Source organism: Cottoperca gobio, chromosome 6 (assembly GCF_900634415.1).
Source record: "Cottoperca gobio chromosome 6, fCotGob3.1, whole genome shotgun sequence".
NCBI classification, from domain to species: domain Eukaryota; kingdom Metazoa; phylum Chordata; class Actinopteri; order Perciformes; family Bovichtidae; genus Cottoperca; species Cottoperca gobio.
In genome coordinates this window covers 642,301-660,330 of record NC_041360.1, presented here as the reverse complement: position 1 = coordinate 660,330, position 18,030 = coordinate 642,301, and the positions used below count along the sequence as shown (strand labels likewise).

The 18,030-nt window shown below is 38.4% G+C and overlaps 1 protein-coding gene across 2 annotated transcripts in view; it reads left to right on the top strand.

Annotated features, from left to right (window-relative positions):
* The first annotated feature begins 1,693 nt into the window (after positions 1–1,693).
* ckap5 (cytoskeleton associated protein 5) overlaps positions 1,694–18,030 on the top strand; it is a 40,907-nt gene continuing 24,570 nt past the window's right edge. For both annotated transcript variants that reach the window (XM_029433217.1, XM_029433218.1), the window contains exons 1-20: positions 1,694–1,820; positions 4,107–4,203; positions 6,054–6,247; positions 7,446–7,652; positions 8,084–8,255; positions 8,356–8,485; positions 8,582–8,682; positions 8,765–8,878; positions 9,058–9,162; positions 9,666–9,755; positions 12,332–12,496; positions 12,649–12,777; positions 12,863–13,030; positions 13,153–13,254; positions 15,297–15,407; positions 16,076–16,168; positions 16,782–16,967; positions 17,109–17,203; positions 17,308–17,491; positions 17,589–17,743. In XM_029433217.1, coding sequence (XP_029289077.1) covers positions 4,147–4,203; positions 6,054–6,247; positions 7,446–7,652; positions 8,084–8,255; positions 8,356–8,485; positions 8,582–8,682; positions 8,765–8,878; positions 9,058–9,162; positions 9,666–9,755; positions 12,332–12,496; positions 12,649–12,777; positions 12,863–13,030; positions 13,153–13,254; positions 15,297–15,407; positions 16,076–16,168; positions 16,782–16,967; positions 17,109–17,203; positions 17,308–17,491; positions 17,589–17,743 — 2,558 coding nt within the window. In that variant the 5' untranslated portion in view covers positions 1,694–1,820; positions 4,107–4,146. The remainder of the gene's footprint in view (positions 1,821–4,106; positions 4,204–6,053; positions 6,248–7,445; positions 7,653–8,083; positions 8,256–8,355; positions 8,486–8,581; positions 8,683–8,764; positions 8,879–9,057; positions 9,163–9,665; positions 9,756–12,331; positions 12,497–12,648; positions 12,778–12,862; positions 13,031–13,152; positions 13,255–15,296; positions 15,408–16,075; positions 16,169–16,781; positions 16,968–17,108; positions 17,204–17,307; positions 17,492–17,588; positions 17,744–18,030) is intronic.

Genomic DNA, 18,030 nt, shown 5'->3' with positions numbered 1-18,030 from the left:
AGTCTGGTTAGATCATCTTAAAACGTATAAGAAGGCTCCGTAATGCCAGAGCAGCTTATTACTCTTCCTTAATAGAAGAAAATAAGAACAACCCCAGGTTTATTTTCAGCACTGTAGCCAGGCTGACAGAGAGCCACAGCTCTACAGAGCCTTCTATTCCTATATCTCTCAGTAGTGACGACTTCATGAGCTTCTTTAACCATAAAATTATAATTATTAAAGACAAAATTAATGACCTCCTGCCCTCAATCGGTACTGACTTATCTTCAACCACCGGAACCTTAAAAACGGCTGTAGCAAGCCATCAACCTGTCTTTTAGATCCGATTCCTAACTAAGCTGTTTGTTTGAACTTTTACACTTAATTACCACCTCGTTATTAAATATGATCAACCTGTCTCTATTATCTGGCTACATACCACAATCCTTTAAAGTAGCTGTAATAAAACCACTTTTTAAAAATCCTTGATCCAGAGGTTTTAGCCAATTAAAGGCCGATACCTAACCTTCCCTTTCTCTCTAAGATCCTTGAGAAAGCAGTCGCAAATCAGTTGTGTGAGTTTTTACATAATAATTAGTAATTTGAGGTCTTTCAATCCGGATTTAGAGTTCATCATAGCACAGAGACAGCACTGGTGAAAGTTACCAATGACCTTCTATTGGCATCAGACAAAGGACTTGTCTCTGTTCTTGTCTTGTTAGACCTCGGAATAAAGTTATGTAGAGAGCTTGCATAATGTTACACTTTCTTTTAAAATTAATATCTATAAACAATTATCTGCAGGTGAATGCAGAAATATGCTTATCGTTGTCAGACTGATGGTTTCTGAGACTGCACTTTTACAGCCTGGCCATTCTGTCCTCTTGTATTAATTTTGAAATATTTACTTAAACTTCCGGTCCATCGGTCTGTTTTTCTTCATTCTTCATTACAAAACGGAAAGATTAACAAGTAGTTATCAAAAACCGAAATCGGAACTTTATTTTAATTTGGTTTTGGTGTTTTTTGCTTTTAGAATCAGACAACAAAAAACGGCTTTGGCTTTCCCTTTTTTCGTTTTTGATTTAAAACGAAAATATCATGGTATTTTGCGTTTTTTGGTTTAAAAAAATCTAACTAACGAAACGTACACAGATCAACCTGCAGCCAGTCAAATCACATAGGTGTAAAGGTAATGCATGCAATTAACCAAAAATGAGGGAAATGTTGTAGTTAGAAAAAGGGCTTAATTTCAGAGCAGCCAATCAAATATGTTCGATGATAAACGATATATGAGATTGCCGAATCAGCAAAGGAATTTCATACCTTGGGGGAGTGTCATAGTTCAAATGCAACCAATCAATGGCTTTCTCCAGTGACACAGAATGAAGCCGCATTTTATGTGCAATCCGCGAATCCAACATTACGTGGAGTGTATTTTACTTGTGTTTCCTATTCTATATTTTGTATTCTTCATGCAGTGAGACCAATACAAATTAAATGTATTAAACAAAAGAGGGATGTAGTCAGGGTGGTGCCCGTCTGTCCGCCCAATGTATTAGTTGCACAGAGAGACATAAACTAATACAATTTGTATTCCTTCATGTTGATTTACATTAATACATTTTTGACTACACAATATAGGGTAATTTATTCGATACGTTATTTTAAGTTAGAAACGTTGTAGCCGTCAGTTTTATTTATAACCGGAAGTTGTGCTTTGTGGGAGGCACTGTCAATGCTTGTATAAAGCTCCACTGGGCTTGTCCGTAGCGATCCCACTATCACCCCGGTCCAACTAAACATCCAGCATCGTATTGTCTTCTTAGAGACGCAAACAGGTATCGGAGCGGCATGCAATTATTTTCTTATTTTAGTGAAAACTTGTATTTTACGCTGAGCTAGCATGCTAGGTTGTTGTGTTTCTGCAGCTGTCGTTGTGAAGTGCGTTGTTAGGCCTGGATGTGTTGGCGGTTGTGGAAGGTTAGCTCATAGCCTTGTTTCTAAGAAGCTAACGACGGCTACCCACCTCTGGCAAACAATAAGCTCTCGCTAATAACATCTGCTGCTATTACGTGTATACCTCATATGCTAACAAGTTACATATTTATTGTCAACGTGAGCTGCTTGTATTTTTTACTGTAGCAGTTTTAAGCAGAATGAGCGGGGTAACGTGCTAACGCAGCAACTGTCATAGTCGTTGCTAAGTTTGATAGTGAATGGCGCTAACTCGCTAGCAAACTAGTAACTAACGACATCTAGATGGTGACCACTCCCAGTCTGAGCAAACTGGACATTGGTGACAACCAGTAAAATGGTTAGTTAGACTATAGTACAGTGCAAACAGTTGCCAACCTAATTGATAATGACTGGCTGTATTCAAAGGTGCAGTTTAATTTCTAAATGCACGTCCTCTTCAGGCCCCTCTGTGTTCATTCTTGTGTGCAGTTCAGAAATTCTGTCCAGATTCTAGCGGTTTACTGCCATCTCCCTCATGCAGTCGCTCATACCTGTCATAACATTACATGTGAAATGCGATGTATGATTACAGCTGAGTGATATCAATGTTGTGATATGTGGCACGGTATCGTTTATGGTTATTAGATTTAAATATAACTTAAATGTGGTGTTTTATCAGTCTTAAAGGCTTTATTACGGTTCAGTGATGAACAACTCTGAACTAAACTGCTGTATCTAAGTGGAATTTACCTTGACTGCTTCTGCCTGCTTGGACATCATCCACTAATCACTAATGTGTTTTCTCAGATTGTAAACACCCACCCATAGTTTAGATTGTGTATGTAAGCAACAATACCTCGTCGCTTGAGCAAACTATAATTTTTATCAGAGCTTTGAGCAAGGTGTTAGTTGGCCATTATGGCTGACAATGAAAAGCATTTCTTAAATTGATGTTGTTATATGGTGGTTGGTAACCAGCGTTAAGGTGCATTACCTTAACCCTAACTCTCCACTGTGTTGGGTGTGTGGACCAGATTTGCTCTGCCGACCTCTCTCCTCCCAGGCGGGCTGCTCTCCTGGATGCACCGCCACATGGAAGACGAGACTAATAATCAGGTCATCTTCTAGTTTCTGCCACTTTGGATTTGTACAATAAACATACTAACGTAACGTTACATGGAATACAGCCCTGTTACCATCAGTGCCCAGTAAACACAGATCATCAGCTCCACGTGAAGATTATAAGACTGTGGCGTTTTCTGAGCGAAGATCAAAGTTTCAACAGTTTGGTTGAATTTTGGTATTAATTATATTAGCATAAGCAAAGTGCTCTATTTGGAAGATTTTCTTTATGCACTTTGCGTCCTCATTTACAATTAAATAAAAATTGTAACTCAATTTATTTTCACTGATTTTTATTAAAAAAAAAAAAAAAAAAAAAGTCAGCAGGCCAGAGCTGTAAATGGAGTATAACTGCTTTAGTCAGACTGGGTTGGATTAATTTGAAATATGAAGCCTCTCCCTGATTGTGCATTAGACAATCACATGCTCGTTTGCTTTTGAAGTGGAAGTGAGTGCATGTCACTAAGTTACTTTGCAGATGAAGAAATTACTTGCTTAAAAAATAATATTATTTTTAAGTAATGGAGTCTGCCTCAAAAATCCATTGTGGGCTGGACTCTAGTACATATGTTTGCTTTTTTTCAACTTAATGGAAATGGCTCATATGTTTCTCTTTTCCTTAGACTTAGGGTCACCTGAAATGGCTTGAAAACCACTGATCTACATTACATTCTGGAGATGGGTGAATAGATCTTTGCTTGGTATTTGGTTACAGCAGCAGAATATGTTGTGAACTGCACACCCTGGCAATTTGGATATTTTAGTAAATGCAGGGCTAGTTGTGTTTGTCTCAACAAAACAGTCATGATTAATAGTGTAATTTGCTCCTGTGCATTACAAGTGTTGTTGAATGTCCCAAAAATAGGTGACGGCTGCAGCTGAAAACCCCAATTCTTCGGATTAAATTTGGGTTTTTGGTTTCAGGATGTGGTCTGCTGACACCAAGATCTCTGAGACATTTTGGGATTCACCTATTCCCCCAGTAGTAATCTACAGATGAAATGCACCAAATGTAATCTTGTGTTAACAATGCTGTTGTTTTCCAGTTTAGTACCTTTAGGGGAAGCCCACCCCCGAGTGGCCACCATGGCGGACGACAGCGAGTGGATGAAGCTCCCTGTCGATCAGAAATGTGAACACAAGGTGACTGATATTTGTCCTCAATGATATTCTCTGCGATTTATTTCAATCTCATTCACTAATTTTAAAAATATTTCCTTTTTAGTCAAATAATGACAGGAAATGTTTGTCATATCTCACCATCCCATATAAAAACACAAGTGCTCTTTTATAAGAGAATGATGATGATGATATATAGTGTTTACTTTTGTGTAGATTTTGGACCAGCTAATGGTTCCTGCTCATCAGCTGGTATTTACTGTATCTCATCGTTACTCAAACAATTATTTTATTGTAAATTATAATGACATTACATTAATTTCTCAGGTTCACTAATTAAACAAACACTTGTTTCACAGTTTCCACCTGATAATTGTTCTTACAGACGTGCTTAACCTGTTTATTTGAATCCTTATCCCCAAAATGCTTTAAGTTTAGGATTTAACTAACTCTCAAATCAAAGTCTTACTAACACCCTGTAAACCAACCAAGCAGTGTTAATATAATATTCCGTAAGCATCTAATCAGGAAAAGATGCAATGCCATATGATTATTTATAGTGTTTGGTTTAGCATTTTCTCAAACAATGGCTTTGCATCAAATAGGTTCCCATCTGGCTGCCTGCTTTATACAGTCCAGTAGCATCTGAACCGCTATCCGGATGGTTAAAGCATGAGGCTGGTTATATTCAATATTTAGCTTATTGTTTAATAATCCCATGACAAGACCCAGACCAGTGAAATGTTTGCAACGAGTACTTGCTGTTTATCAAAGCCTTCAATCTTATTCCTCTGTGCCAAAGAGCTCCAATGTTGTCTATAAACTATTAAAGACATCTATGAGCCGCATTGTTGCACTGGGAGAAATCTTCCTTCATTACCATAAACAAACAAGTGCAAGTGTGCTCTGTTTCCAGTGTATTAGGTCCATCAAGCTTGAACTAATGCAATCTAATACCTTGTTCTGTTTCTAACATTTATTTCATGGCATTTACATCCAAGGTTAGACAAAATATCAGAAACACTTCAGTAAAATGCAATAAGAAAAGTTAAATGTACCTCCAAATATTAGTTGAAAATATTATAATGGTATATAGATTCCCAAAGTGGGAAAACCTATTTCAGGGTTTTTCCAGGTTAAACATTGAGGCAGAACCATCCTGATCATGTGCACACATGTATGTGTACTGTGCCTACAACAGGCTCAATGTTTTTTTTATTTTATTTTTTATAATATACAAGCAATGTATTTTAGGAGTTCTAACAATTTTATGATTGAAGAAAATGACAATGGATAGTCAGTGGTGTCTATAAAGTATAGTGTTTCCCCTACCATTGTCTTGGCAGTAGTTTTTCCACACTCCTGTTGACAAATGGGGCAAACAAAGGAACAAACCGACTGGAAAACATAATCTCTTTGGCAAAGGTAACAAGAAGACTGACGACAGGCTAAACTCTGCTTCCTGCTTTACTGCTATTTAACGTTAGTGAATTGTCTTAGTATCTCAAACAAGGCTTTTTTTGGTCCGTACATAATTACCACAACTTAAACCCAGTCTAATGAGCCCAGACTGTTTTTGCCCGAAGTTTACTTCACAAATGAGCCTGCAATAAAAGCCAACAATTAGCTTACTGTACACTTAAAGGGTCATGTCATGAATGGCGGTCACATCCCCTGTCTGTTATACAGACCTCCATCTTCTAACCACAAACTGGAAAGTCAAGTGTGTGTTTGTCCAGTAAGGCTTGTCTTTCTCCTTTTTTAAGAAAGATTAACCTACTTGTGTACATTTAGTTTTACATTGACAAATCCCAGTTGATGTTTATTAAACTTTGAATACACCTTTCCTTTTTGTAACTCTTGCTCTTCTTCAGGTGTGGAAAGCCCGTCTGAATGGTTATGAAGAAGCTCTGAAGTTGTTCCAGAAGATAGAAGATGAGAAGAGTCCAGAGTGGGGGAAGTACCTGGGACTGATGAAGAAGTTTGTCACTGACTCTAATGCTGTGGCTCAGCTTAAAGGCCTCGAGGCTGCCCTGGCCTTTATTGAGAATGCTCATGTAGCTTGCAAGTAAGTAACGGTTGCTTCCACCAAGAAATTCATAAGGGGTTTCATCGTTGGTGGGGGTGTGTTGTTTAAGGTACTGTTGAGACAATGAAGTACATTTTAGTTACATGAACAGATTAGTAATTTAAAGGCTTATCGGACGCCAAAACACTACACAATGGTTTGTTATGCTCAGACAGGAATTTACAGCTGGAAAGTTATCATGTCGTTAACTATTTTATTACTTTCATTATGACTATTGTGAAGCAAATGTTACATATACGGTGGTAATGCTACAAAGTAATCCGTTAGAATTGTGCACTTGCATGTATTCGAGTGGCCAACACAGTTCTTTTCATGAAAATGGTGTATTGCACCAAAAGTTGAGCCAGGTTAACGCAGAGTCGTCTGGGGAAAAAAGTTTAATTTGCCAGAGCCTCCGTGTTGGTGCCGCACTGATTTCAACCAGGGCTCAAGTCTGTCTTAAAGTGGCTTCTGTCAAGGAAGGAGGTGTTAGACACAGTTTAAAGGAGCAAATGTTAATGAAACATCTTTATCATTGCTTTTATAAAAGGATAAGTGTTTGTGTTGAGCCCTCTGGGTTTGCCAGCATTGATCTTAATACTGTATGCATGAGCTCCAGTTAGTCTATTCTGCCAGCGAAAGCAGGCTTTGGTGACTCTAAATGATCCAAAAAAATAAATGATTGTATTAAGATGTGGTAAGCCAAGAGGCAGGTTGTTTGTTACAATGTAAAGGAACTTCCCCTGTCTGACTAATTAACTGTAGTATGTAAGAGAAGATGTGGTGAACATCTCATAGACTGTAGTAAATAATAGGACAATATATTTTTTTTATTGAAGTGATGCAGTATTTAAAATCTACTCCAGCAGCAGTCTGCCCTCAGACTATAGGGAGAAGTATATCTGCCTGACTGTTTACACTGCAATTAATTCTACCTATCTAAAATAAGTTTAAATGGTTTGCAATTTGACTTTTCCTTTTGAATCTAAATGGATGCACCAGCTGCCTGGATTTGTTGTCAGAAGTGTGAATAAAATTTGAGTAGTGGTAAAGATGCAAAACTTTACCCTGTTTAATAACTTTTCAGATTAAAATGACCTCTTTAAAAGTCCATGTAAGGCAACTGATAAGTTGCTTCCATAAGTCTGTCCAGTGTGCTCTGACGGGCTGTGTCTTGTATCAATGCCCTTTGCTACAGGACGACAGGTGAGGTGGTGTCGGGCGTGGTGACCAAAGTGTTCAACCAGCCAAAGGCCCGGGCTAAGGAGCTAGGCACAGACATCTGCCTGATGTACATGGAGCTAGAAAAGGCTGAGGTGGTTCAGGAAGAGCTGCTCAAAGGCCTGGACAACAAAAACCCCAAGATAGTGGTTGCCTGCATCGAAACACTCAGGAAGGCTCTCAGGTCAGTGCGACATTCCTGGGTTAGAATGACCACAGTAAGGCAGACACTTTTTTTTACTCTGATATTCAGGCAATTTAATGCAGACATTAAACTACTATCCCAATGTTATTACATGTATGTTGCTTTTTGCTATCCAACCAGTTAGCTAGCAACCTAGCTGGAGAATGGCGAGGATATAACAAACTATACTGTAGCTAGATGCTCCATCAATGGCATTTGGCTGATGACAAGTACACTGCACATGTACATTTTAAGTGAACAAACATTGAGGGAAAAGTCAAAAACGCAGTTCAAAAGTAACTGTCTAATGTTTTGAAAATGTGTTTGATTTTTATTATTGCTGGTCATACCAGTAACATTATAGCAGTCTTCTATCTACGGTCAATGACTAACCATTTGTCACCTCTCGGTCCGTCATCATCTTCCCCTAGTGAGTTTGGATCCAAGATAGTGACGTTGAAGCCTGTAGTGAAGATTTTATCCAAGCAGTTTGAGTCCAGAGAGAAGGCGGTGAGAGATGAAGTCAAGCTGCTCTCTGTTGAGATCTACAAATGGATCAGAGATGCTCTGAGACCACCACTGCAAAATATTAACTCTGTGCAGGTGTGACACACGACTCATTGCACACCCTCTCCCTCCTTTTTAAATGTTCTACTTTAAGAATCAAGGTAAACTAAATGGTACTTGTCCTCTGGCCCTACAGCTGAAGGAGCTAGAGGAAGAGTGGGTGAAGCTGCCTTCATCTGCTCCCAAGCAGACCAGGTTCTTGCGCTCACAGCAGGACCTGAAGGCAAAGTTTGAACAACATCAAGCCCAAGGGGAACAGTCTGATGGTAGGTAGCAAACTGCTAAAATACAAACTTCTTTTTTTCTTTGAGGAGTTGTGGAGTAAGGATCTGGTGTCATCTCTTCTTCTCTTCCACTTTCAGGAGAGGATGAGGTGGAAACGGTAGCAGCAGTGGATCCTTATGAACTACTGGAAGCTGTGGATATTCTGTCCAAGATGCCCAAAGACTTCTATGACAAAATAGTAAGTTTGTCTAACTATGTAGACTTCTCTATGTGATGGAACCTGTTGCAATATGTCTGCATGCTCTTTTGGTTTTCTACAGGAAGCTAAAAAGTGGCAGGAGAGGAAAGAAGCTCTGGAGGCTATAGAAGCTCTGACTAAGAACCCCAAACTGGAGAATGGAGATTATGGAGACCTTGTCAGAACTCTGAAGAAGGTAAAGGCTGAAGTACTTTTCAAGTTTTCATTTAAGCGGTCCTAGAATTAGTTTAGAGACATTACTAGGGACATGCAAGACAAATCATCAACATTTCTCATCATAAATAAGGCTTGCTCTAACAAGACTTAGGGGGATCTGGTGACTATATTGTGTGCTTACTGGTTTTTATGTTTCAGGTTGTGGGGAAGGATGCCAATGTAATGCTGGTGTCATTGGCAGCTAAATGTCTGGCTGCACTGGCCTCTGGTCTCAGGAAGAAGTTTGGAACATATGCAGGACAAGTAAGTTCAAGGACTCTCTACAAATTATGACAACAATATTGTGTGTGTGTGTGTCAAAATGTCAAGGAAAAAGTTTGTATAAGCACATTTTTAATCGTGACTGTTCATTCTTGACCATACTATGATTTAAAAAAAATAATAATTATGTTCTTTGTCCTGGGTGATTTTTAATTCTGAATCTTTTATATTTTTTATGTAGTTGCAATAAAACAAAAGACTAGTTATTTCGAACAAAAACACATCAGAATGTCCGAATACCTGTAGGTGGGAATAAATGAGTGTGGTGATTAAGTATGAGGAGCTTTGATCTTGAAAATGAGATCACATTCACGATCTAAACACTTCTTGTGAATTCCACATTTGCTATTCATAATGTTTTTCTGAATTTAGTTAGTTACTAACACAGATTTATCTGGTCATGTGAAACTACAATTGAATGACATTACTATGCTATGTTTAAAAGTCATTGATCCCCACTTCATTAGAGCTCTGTGTGTATTTAGGTGGTTCCAACTATTCTGGAGAAGTTCAAGGAGAAGAAGCCTCAGGTTGTCCAGGCCCTGCAAGAGGCTATTGACGCCATCTTTCTCACTGTAAGTATAGTCCTTAATTTGAAGAAGAGTTGCACACTACTATGTAGTCAATCATCCAATAAAGTGTTGAAAAGCATTAGTAAAGGGGAACTAGCTACTGTGCAGAAAGGCAAGAACACAGTTTGTGATAATGCTCCTCAATATCTTACCACCACTGGGTGTATGTATGGCTGTATACCTCTATGACAAACAGGCCTAAACATGTATGTTTGGCTATAAATCTGTACTTTCACTTAACATATGTTCATGTTTTTCTTTGATATTTTTAGTTTGTTTGGTTCTTATTACTTTTATTGTTGTTGGCACATTCTGTTAGTGTTAGTTTGACCTATATCTGCATTTTAACTCTAAATCAAATTTTATTTATATAGACTCATATTACAGAATTGCCTCAGGTGACTTTGTAATCTGTACAGCATATGACACCATCTCTCCTTTAGACCCTTGCGGCGCATAGGGATAAACTCTGCCAAAAGGCCCTAGTTAATGGGTGGGGGGGGAGAGCGAATGAGGAGTAGGATTTGGTATCGTTTGGATTTCAATGATTTCGTCCCAGTATCTGTTCTGCTTATTGATTCCAGTTCTTAACGGCTCCTCATTTCAATTCTTTGAAGGAGACAAAACGGGTCGCATGCTTATTTTAAGGTGGAAAAAAACATATTTATTAAAATATTTACACAAATTTATATTCACTTCATATGGTGTATGGAACCTGTAAATTAATTGCAGAGTTTAATTTGGTTGCTGATATTAAATAATATTATTTAAATAAAAAATGGTTAGTTCTGAATGGTTCCATTGGCGATGGTACAATTTCCCAGTCTCCCCTACTGTAGCCAGCTCGCCAATTGCGTCACTACTCATAAAAGTAAAAAAGAAAATCACTTCAGTCAAATCAATTCTCCTTTTTTTTTTTTTTTTGCCACGTCGGGCAAATGTGCGGTAGATGTTGTGTATAGAAGAAACTACATAATACAATTTCAACAAAGACAAAAACGTATGATAGTGTGAACGTATATGGATCCAGGAGAATGTCAAGCCGCTTCCAGGTTTCTCCAACAATAATATAATTAAGAATTATTAGAACTATAAAATATGATTAATGAAAGGAATCGCAACTAAAACTATTAAAATATAACCAATAATAAAAGTAGTAGCAGTTGGCCTCGGCAGACCACGGCAGAAGGCACAGCCACGATCCTTGATCTGAACGTAACCATTAAACATGGCAAGTCCCCCGGCAGTCTAAGCCTAAAGCTGCAGAACTAGGGGCTGATCCAAGGCAAGCCTGAGCCAGCCCTAACTATTAACTGTTGCCTCAAATGTTTCCCAACAACCTTTTTACACATTACTTCAATCTTTACTAGCTAAGACGATCCTTACGTTTGAATTGTTATGAAAATTAAGAAGTTGAGATACTTTACATGCAACCTTAGTAGTGAATTTACCAAAAGCTGGTACAACCCAGTCCTTGTAAACGATCAGTCTTTGACTTAACATACTGTTAACTTGAATCTGTTGATGATATGGTGTTTAAAGATGCAGTGTTTGTCAGGTCTTCTATTGTCTCTCAGCACAAATGACCAAAAGACTGTACATGTGCAAGGTTTGATCAGGTTGATCTGTGTCATTGACTATTATGACTCCAGTTTTCCTTCTTAGATTAATGTACTTTCTCCTGGTATAACAATTGTACTGAAGGTCACTAGAGATCACGTTAACGTTTTCCCGTCGTCGGATAAAAAAAACAATGACAAAAATCTGAACGCCATCCATCTTGACAGACTAGAACAAGAAGGGTGATCTACCGTAACTTTTAGTAATTCTCAGCACGTTAAAGATCTAAGTGCTCAAGGCCTTGGAAGCCTGTCTGATACTACTCCAGGTCAGAGGGGTGTACCTGTGCCACTGGTGCAGAAAGAGCAAATGCTGCAGGATTTCCTCCCGGTGAATATGTTTCTCACAGGAACGAGAATTCTAGAACAACTCCTGCCTCCTTTTTCGGAAGGAGAGCTGAAACGTTTCATCCATAACTTGATAAACAAAAAATGATCTGCAGCTGTTTTGGTTATCGCTTTTTAAGTAAGTTTTCAAGCAATTCTCTCGTTTCAGCTTCTCATTTGTGAGGATAAGTACATTTTCTTTTCCTTATATAACTGTAGTAAAGAACTATTTAAGAATGGGACTGTTGGTCAGAGGAAAAAGACATCAGCGTGAGCTTTTAGACATTGTGATGGCCAATTTTCACCATTTGATTTTTTAAAAATAAACTAAATAATTGAGAAAAGGAGAAAAGGATTGAACTGTGATGATGAACAACTTTAAAAATAATGTTCAGTGTTTTAGTGGTCGATGACTGTCAACCATGGACTATTGCATCTTGATTCTACAGGGCTGCAGTAAACCCTTATTTGATTCCTATGTTAATGACGGTTTATAGATTGAGTGCTCTACTGAATCTCCAGACAAACTTCTTATCCATTTCACAAGACGCACTAATCTAAGTTGATTAGATTGATGAGTTGCTCTTTTGCTTTTCTGTAATTTCATATTTATCGTGACATCTTTTTTTCCAGACGACTCTGCAGAACCTGTCGGAGGACATTCTGGCTGTGATGGACAATAAGAACCCATCCATCAAGCAGCAGGCCTCTCTATTTCTGGCCCGCTCCTTCAGACACTGTACGCAGGCCACACTGCCCAAGAGCGTCCTCAAACCCTTCTGTGCTGCTCTCCTCAAGGTACACGTACCCTGGTTGGAAATATATTTTATATAACAATATTACTACCTTTTCTTTTTGGTAATAATGCACATGATGATAAATAAATGTGCTGTTAATTATAATATGCTCTCAATATCAGACTGATATTTCTCTCTCTTTCACCATCTCAGCAAGTGAATGACTCTGCTCTGGAGGTCCGTGATGCTGCTTTTGAAGCTTTGGGGACGGCCATGAAAGTGGTTGGTGAGAAAGCTGTGAATCCTTTCCTGTCTGATTTGGATAAACTCAAACTGGATAAGGTAAGGATCCATAGAAGAAGGATGAAGGGAGGGAAACCCTCATCACCTAAGATAACTGCTTACCACTGTCCTTTTATGTCATCAGATAAAGGAATCTGCTGATAAAGTGGAGCTCCCTGGAGCGAAGAAGGGTGGTGGTGGTGGAGGAGGGGAAAAGAAACCAGCAGCTAAAGCAGCTCCCCCTACTGAAGCTCCACCCAAATCCTCTGCCCCACCCAAGAAGACCCAAACTGGTGCTGCCAGTAAGGTGACGGTAAGCTCAGAAGTGTTACCTGGTTCTACCTCCAATGTTGCTGGGTTGTGGACAGCATTACCTGTAGAAACTTAAACTCAAATAGCTTATAGTACAACTTAATGACACTTTCATCTCTGTAGGCGTCGGCAGGTCCGTCTAAGAAAGGCAAACCAACCTCTGCAGTTGGTGGAAAAGCTAAGAAGACCCCTGATAGTAAAGAATTTATCGAGACCGATCTCTCGGTAAGTCTGTGCGCATGCATTTACCTTGGAGTTGAAGCTTTTGTCATAAGGTGCCTCGTGGGTACCATGGTGGCAATTCTTCATTCATCCTATTGCTTTTTCAAACAAAACATGAGGGGGAAAATGTGGGCCACCACGGTAATGGTGTGGGCCTTTAATCCTGACAATGTTGAATGCCATGTTTTATATATGAAGCTTCACAAGATCTCAGCCATTTTTATTTTTTCTTGTCACTTCATAAATCAAGTGCAGGGGTGTCTAATTCATTTCACTTCAGGTGCCACATACAGCCCAATTTGAGCTCAAGTGGGCCAGACCAGTAAAATCATAGCATAATAGCGAATTTTCCAAGTATGTTCTGAAATTTCTTAAGAAATAAGTGCAGTTTCAACAATATTTTGTCTCAATTTATCATTTACACATGTGCATTACAACTTGCAGATCACAGTGTATCTACAAAGGCACAACACATTTAGTCACGGGTATCTGGAATTGAACAATATAATATTTTACTTTATAATCAAAACAACTTGTCAAGATATAGAAATTATTTAAGATTTACATTCATTTCCACATCTGTGTAGTAATCCTGACACACCAGATCATACACACTAAAGTGGGAACTATTAACTTCTTAAAATGTGGACGGCCCGCCATATCTTGCCCTGTGTTTACAGTCCACCAGGCTGGATGTGGTACCCAGTGCCATACATCGTTAGAAAGCTTAGAATCTCGTCTATTTAGTGAGCAAAACGGTTTTGAGATCACAAGTCCAATAGATCTATTCCAGTAAAAATATATTGGTCGTCAACATCGTCACATCGATAAATTGTTTATATTCGGTAAAAACATTATTTTCCGTGCATGCAGCTCTGCATGATTCCAAAATGGAGACCGGACGATGAGGCTATCAATTGACTCTTCATTTGAGCCAATAGGAGCTTCCGTGCCTTATCTCCAGCCTTCAATAGCCAATGAGTGTTAACTTGATAAGGAAGTGCCAGCCCCTCTTCTTTTGTTTACAGACTGAGCCAATAGCAACAGAGTCTCCCTGATGACTGGCGTATCATGTAGCCAATGAAATTCTGAACACTGCGATATGCTACTTCAAGTTTTTCTTTTCAAAATTGTATTTATTATATTCAAAATGCAAAAACCCCCACAAATTACCAAAAATAGGTTTATACTTCACTTACTCTGTCATTACTACTGACAGGGAATATGGCTATTTATGAGCAATACAAATATTTTATCAATATTATAATATTTCCAAATTGCACAGCTTTGAAATGCCTGGTGTTACTCTTAGAAAAACCTGTCTAATATGTTGTGTTTTTGTTCTGAAATTTGAACTTGAATTTGATAACACTTGGTTCTATGTTCCTATTGTGTTTTCCAGCTCTTACCTACCAGCTATAGACATCTTCAGGCATCTTTTTCAACAAAACAATTCAGTATATTCAGACCACTATTACTATTACTAAAACCATGCATATGGTGCAAATGGTTTTAGAGCAGCTTTTAGTTTACTTTGGGTGTTGTTTGTAGGTATTTTCAGCTCTAGTATGAACAGTTTGCTTGCTTGACAGTGTTGTGGACAATTTTGAAATAGTTAGTTTTATTGAAAGAATTGCAATTAATGTGTTGTAATTTTTACACTTTGCAAAGTCATGTGCATTGGACCCTCTGGCCAGTTTTGGGCCGCGGGCCGTATGTTAACACCCCTGATCTAGTGCTATGAGGAGCTCAATAAATGTCAGAATCTGAATTCCTAGGTGGTTTGGAATATGAAGTCCAAGTCTATTAGATGTTAACATTTAGGTATATTGCATCAATGTTTCTGATTTTTGAGTTTTAGTTTTTAGCAATGTAGCTTGTCAGAGCAGGATAAGCGGAATTAATAATATTTATCATGGTTATATTCCATTTAGGACATGGCTTAATAGTGTATAGTGCTTAATGTTGTTGTTTACACCTGTGCTTTTCCTGCTTTTGACAAGTTCATTTGTCATAAAGAATCTGATGAGCTGTGTGTGTGTCAGGTTGAGGTGTGTGAGGAGAGGGCAGCAAGTGTACTTCCTGCCTCCTGTGTACAACAGCTGGACTCGGCCAACTGGAAGGAGAGACTGGCTTGTATGGAGGAGTTTCAGAGGGTAAAGGCTTTTTATTAATTTTTTTTTTTTTATAAATATCCTTCTCATAATATCATTTGCATAAAAATATAATATAAAAATGCTACAACATTCATCCTTAAGACACAAATGAATATGATCGGTTATAGAGCTGCAACGATAAATTGATTGACAGAAATTTAATCGGCAACTATATTGTTTGTTTTTCAAGCAGAATTTCCCAATCTTCTCTGGCTCAGTTTGTAAGAACATGGTGCTATTCTTGCTTTATTTTGTCATATTAAAGTAATCTGAAGATCTATTGGGTTTTGGTGGAAATATAACAAGCGGCTTGAATGCTTCACCATGGACTGACTCATATTGTTCTGGGCATTTCTCACTATCTTTTGGAAATGTACTAAACAAAATGATAGATCGAGGAAATTTCTTTTTTTGTTGCATATAACCATAATGAAAATAATCATTAGTTGTAGCCCTACAGGGTACTTAAGTAAATACCCAAAGTGTGTCATGTCATAAATGTATTAATTGTTGAGAAAATATTGATTAAACTTGTATTACCGTTAAATTTTCACTGAAATACTAAACTCTTCATTGCATATTGAAATCTGTTTGAGCCATTGAAAAAGCTGACATGTTAAACTATAATATGCAGTGATATTCATTTATGGAATTATGTATGCTTCTAGGCTGTTGAAACCATGGATAAGGTAGTGATGCCCTGCCAGGCCTTAGTTAGGATGTTGGCCAAAAAACCAGGCTGGAAGGAGACAAACTTCCAGGTAAGAGTCTGTTACAGCAGATGAAGTTGGTGCTGATTGTCAGGTGTGTGTGTGTCTGTAGATATAGATGGATCTCTCCTTACAATAACACGTTTGACAAGCATCTGCACATTTATTTAAAACTATGCACTCTCAAGCCACAGTTTATAAATTACTATTACTTTTTGTCTGCACAATTCTGTTTATTTGTTTATAAACCAGGTTCTGATTAGACATATTTCCATTTCCATTTATCTATCATCAAACTTTAATAGCCTTACATGTTTACTGAATAGACATGATGGACAATTAAAATGTGTTTTTATTGCTAAAAGACTCTTCCTCTCCAAGAATAAAACATTATCTACAGCACAGGTTAAAGAGGGAAATGAAACCGATCCGCTATTTTTAACTAGATGATGAATTGGAAAACAAACAACTTTAGATTGAGCTGCATCCATAGCAAATATTCCACATGCGTAAGAAGATTGCTACAGGGAACGAGACACTTATCTAAGAACGTAACAATAACATGGAGCCAAACTGGGAAATAATTGAACAATACAGTGTTTCCCCTGCATTGTCTTGAGGGGGTGCAGCGCATACACATTCTAATGTATTCTCTCCTGTGTAGGTGATGCAGATGAAGCTGCACATCGTGGCTCTTATAGCTCAGAGAGGACAGTTTTCAAAGATGTCGGCCTCTGTGGTTTTGGACGGCTTGGTGGATAAGATCGGAGACGTCAAATGTGGTGGAAATGCCAAAGAGGGATTGACGGCTATTGGCGTGGCTTGCTCACTGCCGTGGACTGCAGAACAGGTTTGTAGCCCATTTCTCTGGACAGAAGAAAGTAATCTTTTTGTTGCCGAAATAGAACGTGAAAAATATTTTTTATATTGCCATGATCAGTAGGTGATAATGATGCATATACTGTATTTACACGTTTGTTTTATTGGTCAGGTTGTGTCAATGGCGTTTGCTCAGAAGAACCCCAAAAACCAGGCAGAGACTTTGAACTGGCTGGCTAATGCAATGAAGGAGTTTGGCTTTGCTGGGTATTTTACAGTTTTTCTTTTCATGCTCATTCTTCTGTCAAAACGTTGAACAAGTTGGGAGACTTTATTATAATTTTTTTACCTTTCACCTCTCCACGCTTCAGAATCAATGTGAAAGGTTTCATCAACAACGTGAAGACGGCTCTAGGAGCGACTAACCCTGCAGTTCGGACGGCTGCCATCACCCTTTTGGGAGTCATGTTCCTCTACATGGGAGCTCCTCTTCGCATGTTCTTTGAAGACGAGAAGCCTGCTCTCCTCACTCAGATAGATGCAGAGTTTGTGAAGGTAGGAACTTTCGCAGTGGAACAGAGAATACAAGAGAGCAAAGTTATTTTATTATAATGTTCATCGATATCTATTTGTATATGTATCTCCGTCACAGATGCAGGGCCAGTCTCCACCAGCTCCAATCAGATTTACCAAGAAGTCAGCGGTGGCGGCGGAGGAGGAGGGTGATGAAGGAGAAGAGCAGGAGGAAGATGGAGGAGGCGGAGGAGGAACGGACATCATGGACCTACTGCCCAGAACGGATATCAGGTAACCAACCACTGTCTGTGTAGGACGCAGCCTTTCAGTCACACTGCACAAACAAGATTTAACTTTATGCAGCACTATTTTTGAGACTGAACAGGATAATAATTAATAAATAATTTATATTTTACACATTTTCTGAGACTTTTCAAGCTTCGAGGAGTTTACAATAAATGATTGCAAAACGTGTGCAGATTTCCGGGAGAACAAAACGTTCTAATATTAATTATTATTATTGAAATAAAAACTGATTTTGCTCATATTTATAAAGTTACATGTATATTATACATAAC